At 34.9% G+C, this 26,168-nt stretch overlaps 1 protein-coding gene across 2 annotated transcripts in view; it reads right to left on the reverse strand.

The window, feature by feature from the left end:
* Positions 1 to 26,168, reverse strand: part of TBC1D22A (TBC1 domain family member 22A) — a 185,967-nt gene that overhangs the window by 120,696 nt on the left and 39,103 nt on the right. For both annotated transcript variants that reach the window (XM_042792451.1, XM_042792452.1), the window contains exon 8: positions 23,104 to 23,218. In XM_042792451.1, coding sequence (XP_042648385.1) covers positions 23,104 to 23,218 — 115 coding nt within the window. The remainder of the gene's footprint in view (positions 1 to 23,103; positions 23,219 to 26,168) is intronic.

Consider the following 26,168-nt stretch of genomic DNA (forward strand, 5'->3'; position numbering starts at 1 on the left):
TTCTAAACTTAGCTGAAATAAAACTTTAAACACACTTCAGAAGACTTCCCATCTCGTGACTGAACTACCTGCAACAAGCAAAAATTACAGGCTTCAAGAAAACAATGGCAGTTTGAGAAACAAGTCTGAAACAATTTGGACAGCAAAGACACCTCAGCATTAATATTTTGGAAAAACTAGATTCTAATTGTTCTAGTAATGAACAAATTAGGAAGGCTTTTTTTTTTTTTTTTTCCCCCCCCCCAGAAAATAGAATGCAGCTTTTAAGAAACATCTTCCAATGGTTCAACTATTTTTCATTACAAGTTCACCAAGCACAGATGATATCAGGCCAGGCCCTTCTGAAAAGAACAAGTCTGACATAAATTCACTATTCTAAGTAGAATTCTCATTATTCCACAGGAAAGAAGAAATGGATTAGAGATGGAAAGGCAACCATTATCAAGTTCTTTCTGCTCCAGTTTAGCTGATCCTATAAATTAAAAGACACAGATAGTGTTTAGGAACCATCGAATTCTTTCACTAGAAGAATCCATAGTCCCTAAATATAATGTCCGAGTAGCAAGCTAAGCCAATACAGAATTAAAAATAGCACTTTTAGGAAGTACTCATACAGCTTTCTTGTTCTGTCCCACCCTTTGGAAGAGACATCCAAGAACATTATGCTTTTCTGTAGCTCATACTGACCGATCTCTAACATCTTCATAAGTCTCTTAAATATAAAATAAATATTCAGGATTTTTTATGTTGTTTAAATGTACAAGCTACTTCCAGTCCAATTTTCATTTCCACTGTGTTTCTCATATGTCACTAAGTCATCTCTTCTAATGTCAGATAGTAGTTTTGAAATACAAAAAAATATCTCATTAAATGTGTGAGACAACTAAATTATATTTCAATTAATACACTAGTAGTATTTACCCTATGTGAAACAACTGTCTCAAACTTTAACTTAAAACTCTGCAACCAAATATTTCAAAGAGTAAATCTAATTACTTGCAGATATATTCAGATACATTTTTCATTAGGTCAGCTAAGTATATTTTTCTACATATTAACTAGCACCTTTTGATTTAAATATGGTGTACGCTGAACAAGGAGCTATACTGTGGAAGCTATCCAGACACTAAATCCAATAAAGAGGGCATAGCATCACCAAAGCTGCCAAACAAGCAAGTGCTCAGCAATGTGCAATGGTTTCTGCTGCATCAATTCACCTTAACTTCCTGCTCTTTATTGAGGAAGTTTAAAACTGACTCTGAATATATGAATGACCCTTTTCCACACTACAGCTGAATTAAAAAAAAAGCCATCCATTTTCATGACAAGCTCAAATTAAGGAACATTTGATTGGCAGAATAATATGTAAAATAACAGTTTACATTTATTTATGTATTAGTGTAGGCACGTAGTGCGAAGTGCTTCTTTTTCCATCCAGTTTTAAGGGGAAAGGCAATCACAGTGTTACTCTGTTTTGGGGATTTTTTTTGTTAACTTATTTGAATAAAGAAATAAACACACTACAGAAGTTTAGAAAAGAAAGAGCAGAAGGGATTTCAGGACAAACAACAGAAGCAACAAAAATAATCATCTCAAAAGTATATGAGATATTTCAATTTCAGACTTCTGCTTGAAAATAGAATTGCCAAATTTTGTTTTAGATAACTTTAAATTTATTTTCAATGAGTGAAGTCTAAACGGACAATAATATAAAGATTAAATAACAAGAATATCAGGGAAAATAGCAGACCATGTGTACATGTATCAGTATCTGAGGAAAAAAAGATCATTGCATAAAATTTCCCGATTACAAAGTCTCACAGCAACATTTCTCATTTTCTTCAGTTTCCTGTGGAGATCTTTATCATATTATCTATGTAATTGTAGAAGACAGTAAAATAGTTGCCTGGAGGAAAACTGCTGTAGCATGGAGTCAATGACATGCTGATCTGAATATGTGCATTGCTGTAAGCATGGCATTAGCTGCTCTTTACTCATTCCCAGTGTATACTTCTGAAACTCCCCCTAGTGTGAAAAGAATCAGTAACTTTTCGAAAACAGCTACAACTGTATCCACTCCTAAAGACAGTCATAAGGATAAAATGAAAAACTAAAAAATTCTTACAACTACTTACATATTTATTTTTCTAATGATCCCAGTTTTTAAAAAGGTTAAAAAAGGAAAACTCGTATTACTACAGGCCAGTCTCACCCCTGTACCCAGCCAGATCATAGAGTGGATCCTCCTGGAAACTAGGCATGGGCACATGAAAAATAAGGAGGTGATTGGTGACAGCCAACATGGCTTCACTAAGGGCAAACTGTGCCTGACAAATTTGGTGGCCTTCTACGACAGGGTTACAGCACTGGTAGACAAGGGAAGAGCCACTGATGTCATCTACCCGGACTTGTGCAAAGCATTTGACGCTATCTCACAACATCCTTGTCTAAATTAGAGAAACGTGGATTGACAGATGGACCGCTTGGTGGATAAGGAATTGGCTGGATGGTCACACTTAAAGAGTTGAGGTCAAGGGCCCAATGTTCAATTGGAGAGCAGTGACGACTGACATTCCTCAGGGGTCAGTACTTGGACTGGTGCTGTTTGAACATCTTTTCTGGGGACATGGAGAGTGGGATCGAGTGCACCCTCAGCAAGTTTGCCGATGACACCAAGCTGTGTGGTGCGTTCGACACACTGGAGGGAAGGGATGCCATCCAGTGGGACCTGGACAGGCTTGAGAGGTGGGCCCATGTGAACCTTATGAAGTTCAAGAAGGCCAAGCGTAAGGTCCTCCACCTGGGTCAAGGTAATCCCATGCACAAATACAGGCTGGGCGGTGAGTGGGTTTAGAGCAGCCCTGAGGAGGACAACTTAGGAGTAGTAGTGGATGGAAAACTGACTATGAATCAGTAATATGTGCCACAGCGCAGAAAGCCAACCATATCCTGGGCTGCATCAAAAGAAGTGTGGCCAGCAGGTCAAGGGAGGGGATTCACTCCCTCCATGCCTCTCTGATGAGATCCCACCTGCAGTGCTGTGTCCAGCTTTGGGGAGCCCAACATAAAAAGGACATGGACCTGCTTGATCACAAAGATGATCAGCGGGCTGGAGCACCTTCCCTGTGAGGACAGGTTGAGAGAATTGGGGTTGTTCAGCCTGGAGAAGAGATGGCCCCATGGAGACCTTACAGCAGCCTTCCAGTGCATAAAGGGGGACTAGAGGAAGGATAGGGAGAAACTCTTTATCAGGGAGTGGTGTGATAGGATGAGGTGTAAGGAGAGAAAGAGGGTAGATTTAGATTAGATATGAGGAAGAAATTCTTTCCTGTGGGGGTGGTGAGACCCTGGCACACGTTGCCCAGAGAAGCTGTGGCTGCCCCCTCCCTGGAAGGGTTCAAGGCCAGGTTGAGCAGTTTGAGCAACCTGGGCTGGTGGAAGGTGTCCCTGCCCATGGCAGGGGGTTTGGAACTAGATGATCTTTAAGGTCCCTTCCAACCCAAACCATTCTATGATTCTATGAATGCCAGTAGAAAATAAACATTCTAAACAGATGATAATGGCTTGCCTCCATTAAAAATAGGTTTTAATACAAGATTAAGCCTAGTTGATGATTTTGGTGGAAGTTGTTCAAAACGTTAAAATTAATTTCGTATCTGTTCTCTGTCTTTTAGATGCATTTGATTTCTTCTAAAAAATGCCTGAATTTCACCTTTTCAGTACAAATTATATGTAAAAACATCTGTCATTACAGACAAATGGAATCATAAAATACAAAATTTTGCATTAAAGAACTGGAAAATTTCCATTTCAGAGAGTATTTTATTTATGAATAAATCAAGTCCTGAAATAAAATTAAATACTGAAAATGTACAATATTATTAAAATGGGTTAATGATATTGCTACATTAACTAGCAGCCCTCACAATGCATATAAATAGACATCTGTGTCCAACTGTGTTCAAATGCAACCAATAAAAAAGCAACTTGCCTTCAGAATTTCTCTAAACCTCTTACACCAGTGCCAATACTCAGTGTTTATAGAGTGGGAAGGAAATTAGCGTAACTTGATAGTTTTACTACTTTATTACACTAAGTAATCTCATACAAAATAATATCTCAAATAAATATTCTCTTAAAGGAAGCTAATTTTTAATGAAACATGTTTAATTGGCTTATTAATGTGTTAATTATAGCTTTTTAATCTTGAAGTGGTGTCTCAGCACTCCAAATCAGGCAAAACTCAGATGAAATCACTGGAGCGGGAAGTAAGGGACGAAATGGATGGTGGTACAAGAAAGATCCAGTGCTGAAGACCAAAACAGACTGCAAGATCATCAAATAACTATGATTGTTCTTTACATATATCCAATTTGCAAAATAATACATAGAAACATTAGAAAGGGTAATTCTCTGAGTATCTTAAAATTGTTCTTTTTTTAGCACTGATTTGTAGAAATCTATTTCTCATCTTATATATAAAAACTATTACCATATACTTCAAGTCCAAATATACAGGTCTTGCAGAGGTACAAGGAAATCATTCTGACTGTACATGCACAGGTACTTGTCTGTATAAAGCTTATTTTGTTGTAATCTACATTAGAAGTTATATTTGCATATAGACCTATCCTAAAAGTTACCAGCTAAGTATACAAACTATAAAACTATAAGCATATAACTGCATGCAGAGGTGCACAGTGATATTTCCACATCTAGAAGATCTTGCATATTCCCTTTCAAACTATTTTTTCAAAAAGCCTTGTGAAACAGCTATTCAGTCACTACTGCACTAAGGCAATGCTTTTCTAAGGAGATCAGGACGTAATAGAGCATTTAAATGTAAATTCTTTCAGTAACAATTACCTAATTAAATATGTACATAGCCACATCAATATCTCTTACTGAAAAAATCCTAATTACATATTTATCTGAAATAGCTTTTGAGCCATTAAGGATTGATCGCCCAAGTAAAAATTCCCTTTGTGATACTGTAGTCACAAAGTTAAACTTGTAAAAAAAAAAAAAAAAAAAAAATAAAAACTCAAACATCTCATCAGCCCAGGCTTAGGTAAACATGACCTTACTGCATTTCAAATATTCCCCTATTAGTAGTCATGTTCTCACATACAGAATGTACTGTGACTTGTCTGTTTTAACATTGTTAATAATCTTACACTTGTTTTCAGTTGATCTGCCACAATTTCCTTAAGATGAAATCAGAAGCAAGATAGATATCTTTATACACCAGTATAAGAATGATATTTTAAACATTAGTCATTTAACTTTATTAATATTAATTCTCTAAATAAATTTACTGCACATGGGAAATGTTATAATCTCCTTTGACCCAGTGAACAAGATAAATCAATTTCTAAAAGCACTGGAAGTTTGTTTACTCTGACCTAATTTTTATGCTCTTCAAAATAACGTATGATCTTGCAAGTACTCTCAATTTTTCTATCACAAAAGAGTAAATACTTCATATACTTATTCTCTAATTCCAGATTCTGCATAATAGTAATCAGTAAGTCATTGAGAGACTTCCTTTCGCAGGCCTACATGCTTGCTAATAAGATTTTTCTACTCAGGCTTTTTCTAGACTAGATTTTAACGGCAAATTATCCATTTTTTTTTTTCCCCACACTAAGTAGTCCAGAACTTGGCCTTAATTCCTATTCATAACCCTCTACATAGAAAGAGACCTGGTTTTAAGAACTATGAATTTATCTGAAAAAATAGGGAAATGGTCAGCTCATGTTGCAAATTAAACAAAAGACTGGTTTCTCATAGGCTGCAGACCGAGACTGCTCAACGATTCAGATATGAGAAAGATGAAGATGATCTTTATTACTCCAGCAACTCTACCACCAAAACAGGGTACAAAAGAGAATTAAACCAGGTGGCGCTAACAGGTCTTTGACCCACATAATTTGCATAATGCCAAATACAAGACTGGCAATATCACACAGATGAGAAATCTGGCCAGTAAACACAGTTTACATTTAGGGGGGAAAAAAAAAAAAAAGTATAAGCCACATCCTCCAGTAAGACATTATTGTGAAGTAGGAGTCTTTAAAGCTTGTAAGGTGACAATTTTTCTTAAAAATGTATTTTAGCAACAGCAAAGAACACAACACTCAGCACAAATTCTTCTCAGACTAATCACTTCAATAGGTTTGCTGCTGTCAACCAGAACAGATTGCCAGGGAGAAGTGGTGCATGTGATACCAAGTTACAGGACTAGTAATTAGCATCCAGTATGCATGATGAGCACAGGATGCTGATGAGCATTTTCTTAGAATGCCTGATAAGGGAGTTGCCTGAGAAATCCAAAATGTGCTTGGAGAATAGGAAATGAAAGATTAAAGGTTGAACATGTCTCCCAAATCACATTTTTTAATTACCTAGTTTGCACTTATTATTTAATTTTTTAAAGCATCAAGCCTATGTATGTGCACATACACACAAATACGCAGAACAGAAAACAGCAAGGATGGGATAAAAGGAAACCATAGAGTCATCAAAGAAGTCTAAAGCAAACCTCAGGAACATGGGACTTGCCTATGTAAAGCTATGGGATTGATTACAGGGCTATTTTAGAGACAGTTGCTCTAGCACTGTATTTTCCAAAATGGAAGAGCCACTTACATATGACAGTAACTCTTGTGCTGAGTTTGTGTGGCAATGTTTTTGGTAGCAGGGGAGGAGGACTACAGTGGTGACCCCTGTGAGAAGCTTCTCAAAGCTCCCCCGGCTCCAAGTCAGAGCCGCCTCCGGCCAAGGCCAAGCCAATTGGTGATGGTGGCTGCGTCTCTGTGACAATGTATTTAAGGGGAACCTGGGAGGAAGATCTGGGAATTATGTGGGGGAGTTGTGAGGAGGACGCCTATGCAAACACCAAGGTCAGTGGAAGGGGGGAGGAGGAGCGCCGGAGCAGAGCCCCCTGTATCCCACGGTGACAGCAGGGCCACCACCTTGCCATTCATGTAAGTCCATGGTGGAGCAGAGGCTGATCTGTGGCCTGTGGAGGAGCCCACACTAAACTTAAAGGAGGTCGGGACTCTGAAAGGAGCAGCAGCCCCAGCTGTTGTAGTTTGGCACTGGGAGGACTGAAACATGTTGGGGTGACCCATACCTGAGCAGCATCTGAATGGCTGCATCCTATGGTAAGGACTCGCGCCAGAGAAAGTTCATGAAGGACTGCCTCCCCTGAGAGGGGAACCATGCTGAAGCAGGGGAGAATGTGAGGAGTCCTCCCCCTGAGGAGGAAGGAGAGACAGGACTGACCACAGCCCCCATTCCCTGCCCCTGGGGGGAGTAAGAAGAAATATCAGGAGCAGAGCTGAGCCCAGGAAGAAGGGAGGGGTGGGGGGAAGGTGTTTTCGAGATGTGGTAATGCTTTTCACTGTCCTACTGTGCTAAGTGGTGGTGTTGTCGTTAGTGTTCGTATTATGTTCTTTTTTTCTTCCCCTAATGAGTCTAGCTTTTGCCCGTGACAGTAGTGGCTGGGTCATCTCTCCCAGTCCTTATCTGGATTTCAGATAATTTTGTTGTATTTTCTCCTTCCGAGTCCCAAGGGGGAAAGGGTGAATGAGCAGCTGCATGGTGCTCAGTTGTCCTTTGGGCTCAAACCAGGACCTCCTGTACAAGTGTAAATTCAACAACTCATGAAGAAAATTTTACTTTTTACCCATAATTATAATTGAACTGTACAACTAAATAAATTCTCAAAGAAGAAAAATGGATGGTGGGAAAATAACTATTATTCAGTTACATCATATGCACAAGCCTATCATAGTGGTAGCTTGCTGCAAATCTAAACTACGCAATATTGGTCAAATTTCCTAATGAGAATTATATGCTTCCATATTTTGTAATCTCCTACATCATTCACAGCTAATAAGAATGCACTTTACAGACTTCTTGCCTTATTTTTCAAAAGAACATAAGTACCATCCATTATTTATACTTTCTAGCACAAACTGCATATACTGCACTGACCACACAGGCAACACTACTTCTTTTATATTGCTTAATTGTTCAGTGCCTTCCTTAACTGTCTAAATCTGCTGTGACTTACAATTTCCCAAAGAAACTGCTACACATGCATCTGTGGCAAAAAAAGCCACAAGGCTTGCTTTCTTGCTTTATTCATGAGATCCAATCACATTTTTACATAATGTATAGGTATTTATCATTAAGATAAATAATCATACCACATGGTACAAACTCTATGAAAAAAAACCTGCTCTACCTATTCAAAAATAAGAGTATAGTTTATTTTTCTTCCCCTATGTTACTGTAAGAAAGGTAGTGTCTTTAAATTACAGTTGTATTGTAATAAAACAATTTTTTATCTCATAATTCACTAAAGAGGAAATATACAAATCAGTTCAGAAATGTCTTTGATGAGAAGTCAATAACTCAACTTATTCTTTTCTTCATTTCTTTGGTTATTGTCCTTAAGTACATAATTTTCCACTTCTGCTTTATAATTTGTTTCCCACACCTTAAAGTAGAAATAAAAAATTTCAGATTTCACAAACTGAAAACAAGCAAAAAATCCCAATGCTGACAAATGACCAACTACTCTGATTACTATGATTAAAAAAGGTTTGTATTTAAACTACAAGCAAAACCTATTCAAATTAAAAAGTTTTAGCATACAAACTTCTGACAACTGTATTTGAATTGGTTTGAAATCTGTAAAGCATTAACTCACCATATATACCACTGAAAATAAGACCAAAAACAATGTTTACAACTATGTTTAAAGCACTGATCCATCTAATTTGAAAACTCTCTCTTAGATCTTGAGATGCTACTGATCAATGCAACAGTTTTAAATGTTATGTTCTTGATATTTGTACAGCATGTTATCTTCGCTGAAGTAATTCTTTCTCTTCTAGCTTTTCTTTCTGCAAGTTACTTCATAATAAACACACACAGTTGTGTTATTTGGATGCCAAAAGCCATTAAAGTCATTTCCCAGTCTGTTGGAAAGCATAATTGAGAAGACTTAGATCTGAAAATATAACTACCTCCATGCTGCTTCACTACAGAAAAAGGATCATTAATTGTAACTATATGGAGACCATGGGAAGAGTAAAACGAATACACAAGCCAGAACTAAAATATGCTGCTCCCTTCATAATATGTCTCACCCACAGTTACACCAATCGTAATTAACTTTCTCCTTCATAATTCTTTCATTTTTACACCTGCAGAAATCTTCTGGTTTCTCTTCAATTTCATTTTACTGCCTTTATCATTATTCAAGGTCTTATTTTCTATTTATTCCCATGACCCAACATTCCCAGTTTGCAGTTTCAAATAAAATACCTTTCACTAACCTCTCTTGACTTCTTCACAGTACAAGTTTATTAGTTTCTTAATAGCCTTCAAAAATGAGACAATATAAACCACAAAAGGTATTTCAAAAACTAATGCATTTCTGTTAAGTTAAGGTAACATTCATATCAAATTTGTTTAATTGTTAAAATTCTGAGACTGTGCATTAAGCACCATGAAATAACACATCTGGTTTAGACAGATACAAATACACAAAGATGCAAAACAAACTTTAAAAATAATTAAAATCCACATCAGTAATCATATTTATACACTTAAACACATCATCCTATGCACTAAAACAAGACTTCCATTAACAGAATTTTATTTTATCTACACGTGGAATAAAAATCCTTTTTTCTCCAATATTCTTTAGCATACCTCAGAGAAAAAAAAATAAACAAACAAACAAAAAACAACAACAACAAAACAAACCAAAGAGCTGGAATACTTGAATATAAAAAGACTGATTTAACAGACAAATCTGAGTTAGCTGAAAATCTCAAATACTTAAAATCAGTAGAAATGACTAGTTCTGACCTATTCTGATACTAATGACAGAACTTTTGAGCTTGTTTTTTCTTATGAAAATATAAAATATGCTAAAAATCACATAGCCAATGGAGTAGTAGTTATAACCTCAGACTTTCTTGAAGAGAACAGAAGTGCCTCGTAGTAGTAAAGTGATGTGGAATAAACTTTCAGGAAGAACAGAGACAACAGAGACAACCTGTAGTCTGCTCACCAGTCAGCAGAAATCGAAGACAAACTAGTATAATTACACTACGTCAGCATTTTTATAACTTGTTTGTTTAATCACTATGTAAAATTAAATTAATGAAATTTAAAGGTCTTGAAGACTTCCTCTAGCAAAACACAGAAGGTAGCATGCTGAGTAACTCAAATTGGATGGACCTCTCAGAGAGCTGAAACCGTATAGCCAGAAAAAATAAATATAACAAAAACAAGGAAAAACAAGGCACTGTTTGTAGGATGAACATGTATCTTGTCACAAAGTGCTTTATTAGAGAGAAGAACGTAAGCTTACAGACACAAAAGCTGATTTCATGGTCTATAAAGAGATACTATCACATTACAGAAACATTAATTTCTTCTTGTTAGAAACCTTTGATTAGTCCCATTTGACCTTAGAAATTTCTTATTTAGAGATTTATTCTATACATCTCTTACAGCAAAAATTCAAAATAATTCCTCTGATTCTGTCCATAAGACAGGGTTTGGAAAGTTTCTTCACAGGAAACATCTAAGCAAAGAATCCACATAGCTCCCCTGCTATAGGGTGACATTTCATAGATTCCCTTCTGACTCCCTGATGAGCTTCCTGGCACTGATACGACTGAAGAAATTTTTATTAGTAACTTTCAAGTCACTACCTGGCTGTTCCTCTAAAATACAAAACCATGATAGTCATCTAAAAGGAGACAACTTCCTGGGCTTATAAACTCCTTCCCATTCTTCACATTTTGGTTCTGCTTTTCAAAAAAGTCTTCACACTACACTCTATTACAAGTAATAATTGGAGGGTGGGCCATTCATTGTAACATATTGATCAGTATTCTCAAGATAGCCTTCCTTCATATGCTGCAGAAGCATGCAAATATTTTAAAAAAAAAAAAAAACAAAAAAAAAAAAACACCAAAAAAACCCACACACCACCAAACAAACCACAAAACAACAACGGAAAATCTCAAACCCCACTTGCGGATGTCTTCACTTACTATAATGCAGAGAACACAAGAACAGAGAGCAGGAACATTTAAGCTTAAGGAAGTATCCAGTTATTTTTGCCCTAACAACCGTTAAAATACTTTTGCACTAGAATAAGATAGTATGCTAGGAAGAGTAGGAAGATTAAGGTAATCCTACACCTGCAGCCATAAATTATACCAGAAAAATTTATATGAAGTGGCAATTGCCATATTTTTAGTTACTACCTTATGCCAACAAAGATCAAAAATGTTCATTTATTTCTCAATTTATCAAGAAAGCCAGTCATATACAGCAGCATCTTTAAGATGAAAACAATGAAATCAAATAGTGATACCTGGAAGTAATTACCACCAGTCATCAGAAATGGTTAACGCTGATAAATCCTTTGTCCGACACTTATTTTAATCTTTGATATAATAGGTGTTTGCTTCTTCAGTAGTTGTTCTTACAGTATTTCTCTGTAGCCAATATTTCTTAATCCCTTTAGACACTTTTTTTTAAAGCTTGTCAGCCAAACACAGATCAAAAATACAGCAATTGTTGCTTACTACACTTTCAATGAAAATACTGCAGTATGATAACTAGATATATCACTGCTTTGAAATACTTCTTTAGGTAGGTTAAAGTGACAGCTTTGGGACTCAGAGCACACCGACTTAGTATGTAGATGCCACACTGAAAAAGGAACAGTATTTTCTAACATGACAAGTCTAAAAGACTGAGATATTTTCTTCTTAAGTACATAACAGTCCTTTTCTTTTATTCTAAGTCCTACAAAAATACTGCCGACACTTAAGACAAAAAAAAGGGAGGGGGGGAAGTTTGCTTTGTTGGTTTTTTTTGGTTTTTTTTTTTTTAAACAGATTTTTCCCCTCTTTCCTGCTGAAGAAAGGGAAAGTTACTTTTTAATGTAACACAGTTTTCCTGTGAAGGCATATTCGTAAGAAATCATTTACGTTTTTAAATTTGAAATACCTAAGTAACGTCTAATGTAGTCTTAGTACAAATCTTCCACTTTCCATTTTGTCTAACTTTTCTATTCCTGTTATTACCATATTTAATTTGACTCAGAACAACAAAAGTTAGGAATAATTTTTAAAACAGGTGAAAGCATCTCTCCTTTTACACTTCTTTATTTATAAAAATTGGATCAAATTGCTACAGATAAACAAATCAGGGAAATTGCATTGAAGAACTGTTCTTAGACAAATATTTAATTTCAGTTTGGTTTAGGACATTACGAAATTAGAATAAACACAAAGGAATACAGAAAATATAACTGAAAAGAAAAAGAACTTAAACAAATACGCATTTCTCTTATTTATTAAACAGAAGCTCATGAGGGTATTTTAAACCAAACTGTCATCTTGAATCATATTTTGATAATTTGCCCACAAAAGTATGTTGCATACGTAACAGTTCAGAACTATAAAACTCAGACAGCATTATCTGAAAATTGTTTGTCTAAAAAAATATCATGAATATATAGACTATAATTAGCAATGCTATAAATCAGTGGAACTATCCTATTAAGATTTAGTAAAGTCTACTCTTTGAAAATAAAAAGCAAACTGTTTCAAAAAGAAAAAAAAAAAAAAAAAAAGGCAAACTGCTAATGCAGCTTCATAAAACTCTAGTAGATGATTAAAACTGTGACAGCTATTCTTTCCCCCCTGTCATCCAAACTTGAATTTAGATTGGTAACTGGAGTATAAAAGAATAAATGTAACGAAGAAGTTAATAATAAAACTGAAGTATTATTAGTTTATTTTTCAACAGGTCGTGGATTTGGGGTTTTTTCCTTCTGTATGCTTTATGACTTAAAACACACTCAGTGTTTTGGTTTCATATGCTGAATTCTGACAACCCTGGTAACCCTACTAACATATAAAATTACACACATTGTAAGTTTTACATCAATATAACAATAGACTCCCTGCTAATGCCTTTTTTTTTTTTTTTTTTTGCAAAGTCAACTTTGCTATATACTTTACATATTGGGTTTTTTTCCATTCAGTATTAATAATCAAGAATCTGTGCTTTAGTTATGTGGATTACCCTGTCTTTGAAGACAATTTAAAAGTTTTTAAGAAGTCTGAAAGACTAAAATACCTTAAAAATGTCAGGGCTTGGGTTTGGTTTTGGTTTTTTTTTTTGAGAGGGGTGGGGGGTGGTAGTGGTGGTGTTTGTTTTATACCAAAACTGATAAGATACTACGAGCAATTAATATCACTACTCAAAATATTAGTTTTCTGTCAGAGAACTAAAAACAACAGGCAATTAAGGAGTTGGATATACTTACCAGAATAATCTTAACATCTCTTTTTCACTTCCGACAGCAATTGTTAACCACAGTCAGAGAATTCTAACTTTGATTAGGCGTATTCCACTTCAAATAGATAGGAATTTTTTTAAGAAGTATCCACACAAAAGTTTTAGTTAAAATACAGTAATTTTTCCCTGACAGATACTGAAGCTGAGGGTACATCCTATTTCATTCACTAACACATTCTTATGAGTTAAATATCCAGCACTATTACTATTATAAGTCTGTAATCAAACTGAAGAAGGTATTTTATCACAGCCAACATTTTATTCAAACTTGTAATGTGTGTCAGTTCACCGAATATGAATTTTGATATTGCAATCTGTGTGGTTAACCAAATGGACTGAACTAAATTTTGTTTCAGTGGAGGTCATGAAGATGACTGGAGTTATCTTCTCCATCCCATCAGTATGATATAACTTTGAACACTTTGGTTATAAAGATCTATGGAACCACTTTTAAAAAAAGTTTAAAATATAGAAAAATTACAGAAGTAACAATACACCCAATTCTAAATATGATAGGCAAAGGCAGGCAGCAAAAGTTAGGCTTTTGGGAGAATTTTCAGGAGGACTAAAAAAAAGTTTGTATATTTTTTTGGTTGGTTGGTTTTTTTAATATTAGTCTTGAAGCTCAACCTGATAACTAGAAAACTTACATTCACAGTGCCTGGTTATCACAATTATTGATAAAAACTTGTGCAGTCAGTCTCAAATCTTTCTCCAAGAAATCTACTGAATGCAACCATGCATCCAATGTTTCAGATGACCTATTATAATCAGCTTGGAAATCTGACAGTATATTGAAGAGAATTTCTATCAAAATTGAAACAGAGTTAGAGAAAGATTGATTTTGTAAAGCAGTATTGTCTTTTATAATAAATCATGGCCATTCAAGACAGTAATACAAAGTAAAAATATTAGAACAGCAGGTTGTCATACCTCACATCTGTCTGTTGAGATGCTTTTATGAGTTCTCCCTAACTTGCTAAGCAAAAAATAGGTGGAATTGACAAAGACTTATCACAAGCATGCAGCTTAATAATACAGCTAAAGTCATCTAAGAGCTACCTGGCATCAAACAGAGATCATGCTTCTCCCTTCTTTCCTAACATGCTCCTATCCCCACATCAGCAGTGATGTTCAGCTCTGATCCTCAAGGTGAGAGCAGAAAGTTAAATTATTCATTTTATTACGGGGCTAGTTCCCTGCCAGTTTAACTGAAGCGATCCAATGTGCCAGAGAAAAGTCAGTGTTGACCAAAGAGAGAAGACAGAAATACATGTTTGGGGTTGGAAAAGAGAAAGCAAAGCTACCCATTTTGACAGCAACAAGCCCTGATTTAGCGGTGTGATCTAGGCACATGGCAAGCAAACCCTTTTCTGTCCAACTATACCTGATTTGGAAATATTCAAATATGCAGCTCCACTGTTAAGTTTAAAGAGCAGTGAAATAAAGCCAGAACAGGCAGGGTACACTGACCTTGTGAAACAGCAAATGAGATCTGGAAGATGAATTCTACAGTACATAAAAATCTAGTTCACGCAATTCCAGGCCCTTACTGGGAATCAGATATATTTAAGTAAAATACACAAGGCAATATACTACCACCCACCTACATCAAACAGTTACCTTTAGATGTGTTCAGCTGCTCATTATTAACACCTTCTCAAGGTTACTATACTCCAAGAAATGCCAGTGGCAATAACTGGGTTGGTACAATTAGATAAAAATCCATTAATTAAGTAAATCACCTCATTTTGACCAAAGCAGGCTAAGAGAGAGCTTAATACAGATTCACTCAAATATTTGATACCAAATGCCATCACGGACTTCCAGAAGGTTAAGCAATTAGGGGAAAAACAGTAGGGAATAAACTCCATCACTAGCAAGCCACACACAAAGCACGTATCTGGGCTTAACTACATTCAATAGGGCTTTTATTATTGTAACTACAAGGAAAAATAGTCCTTAATTCAAATAGTTATACAACTCTAAGACAGAACAACATGCTTAATAAAGGATCAGTCATACCACAACTAAAAAAATTAACAATCCAACAAGTTATGCTGAAAGATAAAGATTAATTTGTCCAGGTAAATAATTAAAATAAATATCCAAACACAAAAACAAAAGAATCAAAAGGTTAAAGACAATTTATAGTTCACTGGACCCCTATTAATCGATTCTCTCTATTCCACAAGTCCTGCAGACATATTTACCTTCCTTCGTGCTCTCTCATTCCATAACCCTTCATAAATGAAACATAAGATGTATTCTTAATTCTATCCACAGTTTCCTTACAGTTCTGTTTGCAATGCCTCCAAATACACCACTTTACTAACCAACCCTATACACAGCAGTACATTATGGCAAACACTGATAGCTGACAAACAATTCACTGGTAGTTATTTTCACATGGTTTCTCCTCCTTGATTAAACTGAACAGAAGGTTGTAAAATAGTAAGATTTCTTTGCCCAATTAGGCCTGGAAAACTAGTATATATTAATAAAGAAAATTACTCAGATATTGTGAATGATTCATTTTTCTTAGGTGAGACATACATAAAAACAAATTAGCAATTTAAAAATATAATCTAGCCAAGTGCTTCAAAAGAGTGCTAACATTTTTTTAAAGCACTAAAATTTATGTCTATATTTTTATCTCCTTTGATGTGATGTGATTTACCTGAAGGAACTTTGGGGTTTCTTCACTATAACAACTCAAAAATATTTAAATGAATGAGAAAAAAAAAAAAAACACCACCAACCTTCTGAACTAGAGAAGGATATGCATGTATTTTATAGTGATTACAAATTCTCAGAAAACTCTGCTTCTTCACAAAGATCAATTATAACAGGACTACAAACATCAGAGTCTAAAAATTGCAGTGATTGGAAAATGGGGCAATTAATACTTTCTGCACAAAAAGAATGGTTGAATGGTTGAATTCCAACTGAGGAATCTGATAGGTGGTATAAAACTGAAGATGTAAGGAGGAAATGAGACCTATAAAAGGGTCTCAGGAAGTAAATAAAGTAGAACAAGCCAAATCATAACAGACAGGATAAAACACAATTTAGCTCCACAAAGACTATTTAATAATGAGTTAGGAAACATCCTGTTAAGACTCTCTTTCAGCACCTTGCATTTCTAACTGCCTTCCCACTGCAGTCAAAATCAGTGCTGCCACACAGCATAGAAGACAGGTACAGAAGTACCAAGTCCTCAGCACTATGGATGGGCACAACACTGGTCTCTGCTTACTAGTGGACCTTCTTCACCTTTTCCATGGTGAAAAGCAGGAATGGTCAATGTGTAAAACCAACTTCAAATGCTGTTTATCTTACTCATCACAGTCCTCCCCCTCCTCAGCTACTCTGCACCACTTTAAAAACGTTTTCACTGGACAACCAATTGATGCATCAACAGGGTGAAAGTGGGGGAACATATTCCTAGAAACTCAAGAAGTGAATGACGGTTATCTCAAAGCAAGCTAAGATAATGCTGAACAATTTCTGCATCATGTTATATATATGTATGTGTACATATACTAAGTGTTTCCTAATATGCGAAAGTAAAGAGTGCTTCAAAGAGAATTGGCAGGTATGTCAAAAGTTTAAGATCACAGAGCGGCTCGTGTATGTTGCAGACCTTTTACAGAGGAATATATATGATGTTTTCTGGACTTAGAGAAGACTGAATTGGATTTTCAGTGTTTTCAAGACTTTAATCCAAAAGTTGTGTAAGCTTTCGTTATTCCTTGCCCATTCGGATCACACGAACAATAATATTCCATTCAATTATCAAAGAATATTGCATATACTACTGTTCATGCTTATGAGAATTTCAGTCAACTTCAGTGACATCGTAAGTATTACTAAAAAAATCTGTGGAAATTATTAAGAAGCAGCATTGAAATATACCTTTGTATGTGGAAACTACATCACTGATTTGCATTAAGAGAAAATGTAATGTGATTAAATGCAACTTGTGGCATTGAATTTTCATGACAAGAGTGATTTAAATGATTTTTAATAGTTTTTCATTCAAGTTTTACAGTGGTTTTAAAAAATTAGGAAATATTTTCTTAATACTTTTACAACTTTCAAGAAAATGTTAAAATGTCAGTTACGCTTCATGCCAGTGCTTTTATGCTTTTATTTTTAATTTGTATAACTTTCATAAATACTTTCAAACAAATGTGTAAATAAAAACATTTTAATACATTATTGTTCAAAAACATGTATTTATTTAAAACAAAGCAAAGCATTAAAACAGCAAAGTTTGTTACAAAGTGTAATGCCAAAATTATCAGAAAAGTTCAAGAGCATAAAACAACTGCAAATAAAAATCTTTTCATCTCTCAAACTGAAGAAATACCTCATATTCCTGAGCACTCTGTCCTGGGAGGTTTTCCAGTATTTCCTTCCTGGTAAACCAGAAGACAGCAAGGATGATTCTGTCAGTCTCCAAATACTCTGAAGGGCTTGAGAGGAGGAAAAGCATCCAGTTAATCTAGTTATAGTTCATTGTTCAATTTCCATTCTATCAAAACAATCTGTTATTCCTTTAGTTTCACTCAGTCTAAGTAGAATAACCACAAACATGTTACATCTTTTCCATTTTATTGCCTCAAAACCCCAATGCAAAAGCCCTACTCATAATTCTCCAAGGACTAGTCAATTGGTGGAACTGAGTAAGAAAGGTCTAGGTGTCAAGATAGCAGGATTAATTATCTCAGATTAAATTATATACTACAGCGATCAAGGTTTCAGCTTCATCTTGTAAAGCAAATAATGCATGCTAAACAAAATTTTACCTTCTAACCCTCTATGTATGAGAAAAATCTTCTAGTGGCTCTCTGGAGCCAGTGGATTAATACTCTGCTCTCTGGCTTACTGTCTCATCATTCAGAAATTCAGCTTTATGTACACTGTAAACAGATTTACTTACTGCATGAAAATTACAACTACCCTGAAAAAAAAATCTCTACTAAATTGATAACAATTTCATAGTTTGTAAACAAACACTGAGGATTTACCTCAGATACAGCAATGATACAACGCTATGAAACATTACTCCAATTATACTATGAAAATAACAATTTTAGAAACAGTATTCAGCAAATTGGGGAAAAAACAAAATTAACAGTTTGAAATTTAATTTTTTGCAGCAGATATCCTGAAACTGAAGGAAATAAGGCAATAGGCAGTATGAAACTGCATTTTAAGGACAGGAAGACTTCCTGTGACACATGAGAGGGAATGCAAAGAACGGTAAGCAAGGGAGCTATAGGCAGACAATAGCTTTTCCAGGACCAAAGAACCTTTATGTACTCACAGTAGCACTGGTCTGGGACAAAATTCCCATCCCAATCCCATTAGGATTTGGGTCTGGATTAATTATTCCACAAAGTCATGACAGTATTAATTTAAAAAACACTGGATAACAGAATTTGCACTTAATGCATTCTACAAAAGGATTTAAGATCACAAGACAAATACTTACAATGGTAAGACCCCCTCTTTCCAAAGTTTCCCATTCATGAGTTCTTGTAAGCATCCTCAAATTGCCTCAAGGTGCTCTATTGCAAGAAGATTGCAGACAATATCTCAATCGCCATTCCAGTCTTCAGCAGCTTCATTTTTCTTTACATTCTTTTTCCAACATAAAATGATGAAGTGCTACAATAGTATTCATTTTCTGCCATTTACTTCCTACTAACTCCTAATTTTCTCTTGATCCAACACTACTAGGGATCTCAGAGTGATTTCACACAGCCATTCCACTTAGCAATGGCCTGACATGCATCTTTATTATAATGGTGTTTCCCTTGAATTTTCATCAATCTCGATGGTGAATTACTCCAGGTCCTCTCTGTGGTTCTAGATATACACACAAGGCCCAGTGAATTACTGAAATGTAGATGTAGTACTGAAATGTCAGATGTAGTGAAGTGTAGCTGACTCCATGAGCAAGAAAACATAAGCAATTGTGCAGCACAGCTTAATACCTGGAAACAATGTAGATCAACAGCAACTCAGAGAGCAAGGGGAAGGTGTACCAAGGGAGTAACATATGCAGCAACCTGAAATAGGACTTGGAATCCAGTGCAAAATTTCCTTGTCCACATTAAGTCAGCAAACAGTGAGCAGTCACATGATATATATCCTACTAACAAAAACACCTCTGGAATTACATCCACATGGATGAGATTCATCTTGACACAAACTAATATGCTACAAAGACACGGAGCTTTCAGGAAAACTGACCTGACAGTCATTAGCATTTATTCTAACAACATATGTTATAACACTGCTATTCATGTAGGAGGTTCGAAGTAAGCATAAAATAGTTTCCCTATACCACTATTATATGAAATTCCAAATAAGTTATTATGACAGAATAATCTTACAGATCTCTAACATTTTTTAGGGGAAAAAAAAAATATTGAGACTGGCACACACAATCACTTGGTATGAAAAACCTAGGGTTTAAATTCCTCCTTCTCCTAAATTAAAATAGAAATCCTAATCTGAAACTACTGTATTCCAGCAGGGGCCAGGATCTACACCCTCCGAAATTTTCTTTAATTGAAGTTGTGACTCTCCTGGCTTGGTTTGACAATCAAGTTTTATCTTGCTGAAAACGTTGCAGTATTCTGTTTCTATTGCAGAGTGGGGAACTAATTAGACATTATCAAATTACACTTTGATCATACTTACACTGCTGAAAAGGTTGAAAGAATGCTCTCAGCGTTTAACATATTTAATTTCTAGATTCAGTCAGGTAACCTATTACAAATGTGTGAACCTATGCGCTAAAATTAGGTACCTCAAATTATACTAAACCATCAAAATATCTGTGATTTTGGTCCTGTATTAAAAGACCCACAAACCTACTTTTCGGCATTCAGATTTGAATGAAAAAAGTTTTACTAGGTAAGTAAATTATACTTCCATACAAATCATTTGTATCTTCAAAAGTTCTTTAACAACACTTTTCCAGATGGTTTCTGGACGTCTTCAGCAGAGCAGAAAGACTCCCATCACTACAATGAATGCGTCATACACTTGTTATACAAGATTAAGGGTGCTCTCAGTTGTCATAAAGCTAAAATACACGTGGCTTTCCTCCCACCAAAATATTTGACAAAACTGTAACTGTGTGTAAACATTATCAGAACATACTATCAGATGATCTAACCAGCACAGATTTATTATTAACAATGCCATTAATAATAAGAATTTATTATTAATCTTTAATAATCCTATAAAACCCCTTTCTTTTTTTTAATTATAGAAAGAACTGAAAATAAAAGGTGTCATGAATCAGGACCCAAGTAACTACAACACAAAGGCTTCAGTTACATTGAGAAAAATACAGAAATCAATAATTAAAAGAAAGCAATAAAGCTATTTGAGGTACAAATGAATAGGCACTTAAAATCAGAGCAAGCAATACATTCTAGAGTAAAAATCTGAGAGATATATACAGAATATGACTAGAGTAAATATTAAATACATTAATAGCTTAAACATTTTTTCTAGGAAACTTCTGCAATTCTGCATTTATTCCTATCTATATTAGCACAATTCATATCTTGAGTTTTGAATCCTTCTACAGTTTTATTACAAATTTCAGGATTTTTTAGGTACTTCATAAATTTAACGTGCCCATCTCAAGTTTAAGTAAAATGTACACTCCTACTCGTTCTAACTTGAATGCATCACTCAGTGTAACTTCAATATATTAGAAAGACTCAAATCAAAAAGCTATTTAAAGACAAACCTTAGAAAGTTTTTATATGTCACTGGGAGAAATAACTGCTTTTAGTTATTAGCCAGGACCACTACTATATTAAAGATAATACCTTAATTTGGGTATTTTTCTTATTATATAGATATTAGCTTTTAATGAGCTTTCAGAACACAGTTCTCTGAGTTTCATACATTTTCAGTAGCAAAGTAACTTTTACGGATGTTAGTTTTTGAGTTTTGTCTGTCTTCACTGGATACTTACTGGGACAGCTATGCTTTCTGATATGAAAATACTGACAAACTGGCAAATACATTAACAGTCACCAGGGTCACCAAATGTAAATTGGTGATAAAGACAAACTTATTTACGAAATTAATTAAATGGTCTATTTAACATGGAATATCAATTCTCTAATCACAACTCATTTGAACTTCTTATTTCAATTAACAACCCTAAAGTCTACTAGAGACCCTACTGTTCTAGGATCATTAAGAACATTTTCATTATCTGTCAAATGAGGGAGTAAAAGGCAGAAACTGCAAGTACTCTCAGGAGTAGGCCTCTACCCTAGTTAAGAGATGATTAGGGAGAAAGCAGCAGTAGCTCTCATTAGTTGCTTAGCAATGAAATATCTATGAAACAAGAAATGAACAAAGCAACAGAGGTGTTGCCATGCAAATGAGTAAATGGATAGTCTATCATCCACTCAAGGATAATCTGTCCTTCATTAAATCCAATCAATCTGGATTAAGACACCAGTGGGTATCTTGTATAGAGAAGGTAGAAAAAATCCACTATGTACAACCTCACTGAAGTAGCAAGACAATGCATTGCTCAAGTTTACATATAAGCATGTATTTTCATCGTATGTGTGTATGACAAATAGAAATACAAGGAAAACTGTTTTAATTCCAACCAGATTAACATTGTCACTTTTACTGTTTAACCTTATCTTTTATACCCATAGCTATCACCAAATTATTAATGAATTATTGTTAATGATTAGCCATACTCTTGTTTATAAAGACTTAAATACTAATCTATAAGCTTAAGGTATGAATAATAATCTAGTAACAGATGAGCATTTAACCAATATCAGAGTTTGCCAAATAAGTTTTCAAAAATACTCACATATAAGACCACAAACTCAACAGAAATCCAGCTGTTCATGTTACTATTGTTACTAGTGTTGTAAACCCCAGAAGAGTAGATTCCTTAACCAGAGAAATTTGATTGCTGCTGTCTTAATTTTCCGACCTTAACTCCAGGTCGCCATTCTTTCAGTCGCAGATCCAGTTTAATAGATTCCCTCTATTTTCCCTGCCACTCATTTAAAAGGTCTCCTTGTTTCATAGGCGTTTTTTCCTTGGTTTTGTGTGTGGGTTTTTTTCATTGCTGTTATCTGGGTTCATTTTTTTTGAAACACCTGCTCATTTCATATGTACAATTTAAGTTTCACAAAAAATATGAATGAGAAGAGAGAGAGAGACAAAGGGAGAATAAAACCACCTATGAAGAAAAAAGCATCAGGAGTGCTGAACATTTTTAAACTAGAAATCAAGATGAAAGCAAATCCTAGATTGTGCTTCTTTCCCCTGCTTCCAGATCTGACAAACGAGAACACTGTCTGAAACTTCTACAGAGGTTTGGTTGTTTTTCGGGGAGGGTAAGGAGGTAGGGAGGGGAGGTTGTTTGGAATAAAAATCTGAAAGATTCTTGAACTCCACAGACTACTTAGATAAAATTTGATTGCTTCTCAGTATATTTTTAAAGATAACTATACAGATTTAGAATTTTATCATAAATTTTTGTAATTAATGTATCAATTTATGCTTTGATTGCTCATCCAAATCATTATTCAGATTAAAATGAAGATGCTGTTCCAAAACCAGTACCAATTCATAATTCAGTATTAAGATGAATCTTACCTATATATTCACAAATGAAGACTACAAAAAAAGGAGTAACAAGATCATTTATGCCCTGAACATATCCACTGGCTGGATGACGTATTGCCCAGATAAACAAAATTCTTTCAAAGATCTGAAAAAGAGTTAAAGAAACTATCAGATAATTTATCAAGTGATGAGCACATTTTAAACAAGACACTTGAAAATTATACAAGGACAAATTTAATATCATACAGTTACTAGTATAAAAACATGAATACAAAAGCAAAAGTGAACACTGGTATTCATAATTAAGCTCCATTGTTAAGTAAGCTTCTCAGTTCTTCAAAAAGCATTTTCAGGGTATTAGCACATGTTAAAACCAACTTAGTATATAATTCAGATACAGTAATTCAAAGTAGCACTTATTCATTGGAGCTGTTCCAATACTATAAAATTCTACTTTCCTCAAGAGACAGAAATATTAAAACATCTTCCCATGATTTTTCACCTCTGAAAGAATAATTTTATCAATATAGTCCTCTATTTACTCGTAAATAAAAGAAAACAGTACTTCATATATCTTAGATTTTTTTAATAACATGCCCATAAAAAATGATTCCATAATAGTTAAGCTTGACTACTACTGCAGTGCAGGGTTTTAGACATCAGAATCATGTATAGTGGTGAATAAAAAATATGAAGAAAAAAAAAAAAACAAAACAAAACAACAGGAAATGTAGGCATAAGGCAACTGCCTGCCATATCACATAACTTCACCCTCTCAACTCTGTAAACAGTACCTTGCTTAGGATCTGCAAAAGCTCCTAAAGCTACAACATATCTGGTCATGGGAAGGGCAGCATGAGAAGAGTATGGAGCAGAGAAATCACAGAATTTATCTCTGATACAATTTATGTCTGTGACAAGCTATATTTCCCCTCAATTATTTGGTTCTGCATGTGCTACATGTCTTCAAAATGCTACAAGTAAGTAGCAGAGTGAAAGCTGTTATGTGCTTTGCCCTAATTACAAGTACTCAATCAGGTATAATCTTCTGAAACAAAAGAACATTTGCTCTTTCCCTGCAAGGTCTGCTCAAGAAGCTAGAATGCAAAGGCAAGTAAGTGCAGCAAAGAAAGGACAGCTCAAATCAAAGAACTATGTTGCTCTTAAAATCAAGCCTCAATACTAATAAAAACAGTAAGAGACTTTGTAAGGACCAAGGAGATCTTGTAGCTTGCTGCAACCCTAGAAATCAATGAATGCACAGACTTCAAGAAATCCGTAAAAGACCTGTCCTGAAAAGACGTAATAGAGAAAGGAAGTTTAGTTTATGAAGCCTGTACTATTTCTATTCAGTCCCACTTCAAGTTTTTGCTAGATTAAGAAGCTGACTATTCTAATTCCATTTTAAGTAAAATATTATTCTTTAGTCTAAAAGCCCTCTTGCAGTCATTTTAAAGCAAAGATATATATGGCATATATGACTCCAGAGAGTCCCATCACAGATTTCCACATGAGCTACCTGAAGCTGAAACACTTTTGCACCTTTTGCTTTGAAAACAAGTCCCAAATATCAACATCTACCTTTCTCCCACTGGCTTTCCTTTGAGAAACAACCTTCCTTAATCTCCAGGTTTTGTGTTTCCCTGGCATGCTGAAAATCCACAGAACAAGGGAGACTGTCAACAGCAATAAATACGAAAAGCTTTGATGGGCACTGAAACACAAGCCTTAACGCAGCTCATGTCTGATCTATAATAGCTACAATTAAGATTCAGTTTTCACTTAGTGTGATTTCAGTTTTGAGGCAAAAATTAGGCAGAAAGGGATGTATTCATAGCAAATTCTTGGTTTCATTAGTCAAGATGACGATTCCTTTATCTATAATAATATATTCTTCTTGGTGCTAGTCCTGTCACTTCATGTTTTTTAATATGAACTGCATATTAAACTGAAAAATATACCAACCTCTGCCCATCAAGCAATAGCCAGTGGGGCTTCACTGTCTAACAGCAATTGTATAAAGACCTTAAGTTCTGTTATTTATAGCTTGCTTTTATATTTTACATAATTATACCTTTATGAAATTACAGTTGTTTATGTCATATTTTTACTACTATTGGCAAACTGCAAATCTATCTAGGTTAGTTAGCTTGCAGCCATCCTTCTTGCTTCTGTCAGTTGCCATTTCTAGTTTCAGTAACATAAGTTTCTCAGTATTATCAGCATTATCATTCTGTGTTTCACTTCAAATAAAAGGACATGTTTAACATACTGCAAATACAAATAACTTTCTTGAAAACAAGTATCATATAGAGGTGACTAGAAAAACCTATTTAAGTAGCAATTGCTGAATGTAGAATAGTGTTATGCACTAGGGTAAACAAAAACTCCTGGTGTGATGGGATTACAAAATATGCACAGAGAGAAACAAAAACACCCATACAAAAAAAAAAAAAAAAAAAAAATCAGTAATTCAGTAACAGCTATCAAAATACCCACTGTAAAAACTACAAAAATAGAGCTTTTCATGAAGGCATGTCTCAAGTCAAGCAACTTCCAAACTTGTACCACCAGTCTTTCCCTTCCTCAGAACCTGATAATACACAGCTTGCACTGCAAATTGAGATGCCAATGAATTTCAAAGCATTTTTAAAATCCAGGTATGAAAACTAAGGGGGAGGGGAGAAGTGTTTCCTTTTTTGTTTGGGTCCGTTTTAATATTATTGAGCAGGAAGGATCACTCTGTGATTGGCACATCAACTTTAATATCCCCAAATGCATCTAATCAGAAATTCAATAAATACACACTGAAATAGTGTTTTCAATTTCTTACCCATTTTCACAAAGTTTCATTTACCGTTCTGAATTGAAAAAAATGAGCACTGAAAACCTGAAAGGCAGCCTGATTTAAGTTTCTACACAGCACTCATCACTGTGATCAAATATGACTCATTAAAAAGGTCACTTTCCCAAAAGGTTTCCTTCTTGATTTCTAAACCAGCAACAGAAACTGGAATTACTTTTCTCCTGTGAACCACTACATCTCATGAGATGTCATTACCAATCAATTATTCTCTTTTGCATTTAACTCTCAT

Source organism: Tyto alba, unplaced genomic scaffold (genome assembly GCF_018691265.1).
Source record: "Tyto alba isolate M040663 unplaced genomic scaffold, T.alba_DEE_v4.0 Super-Scaffold_2, whole genome shotgun sequence".
Classification (NCBI taxonomy): domain Eukaryota; kingdom Metazoa; phylum Chordata; class Aves; order Strigiformes; family Tytonidae; genus Tyto; species Tyto alba.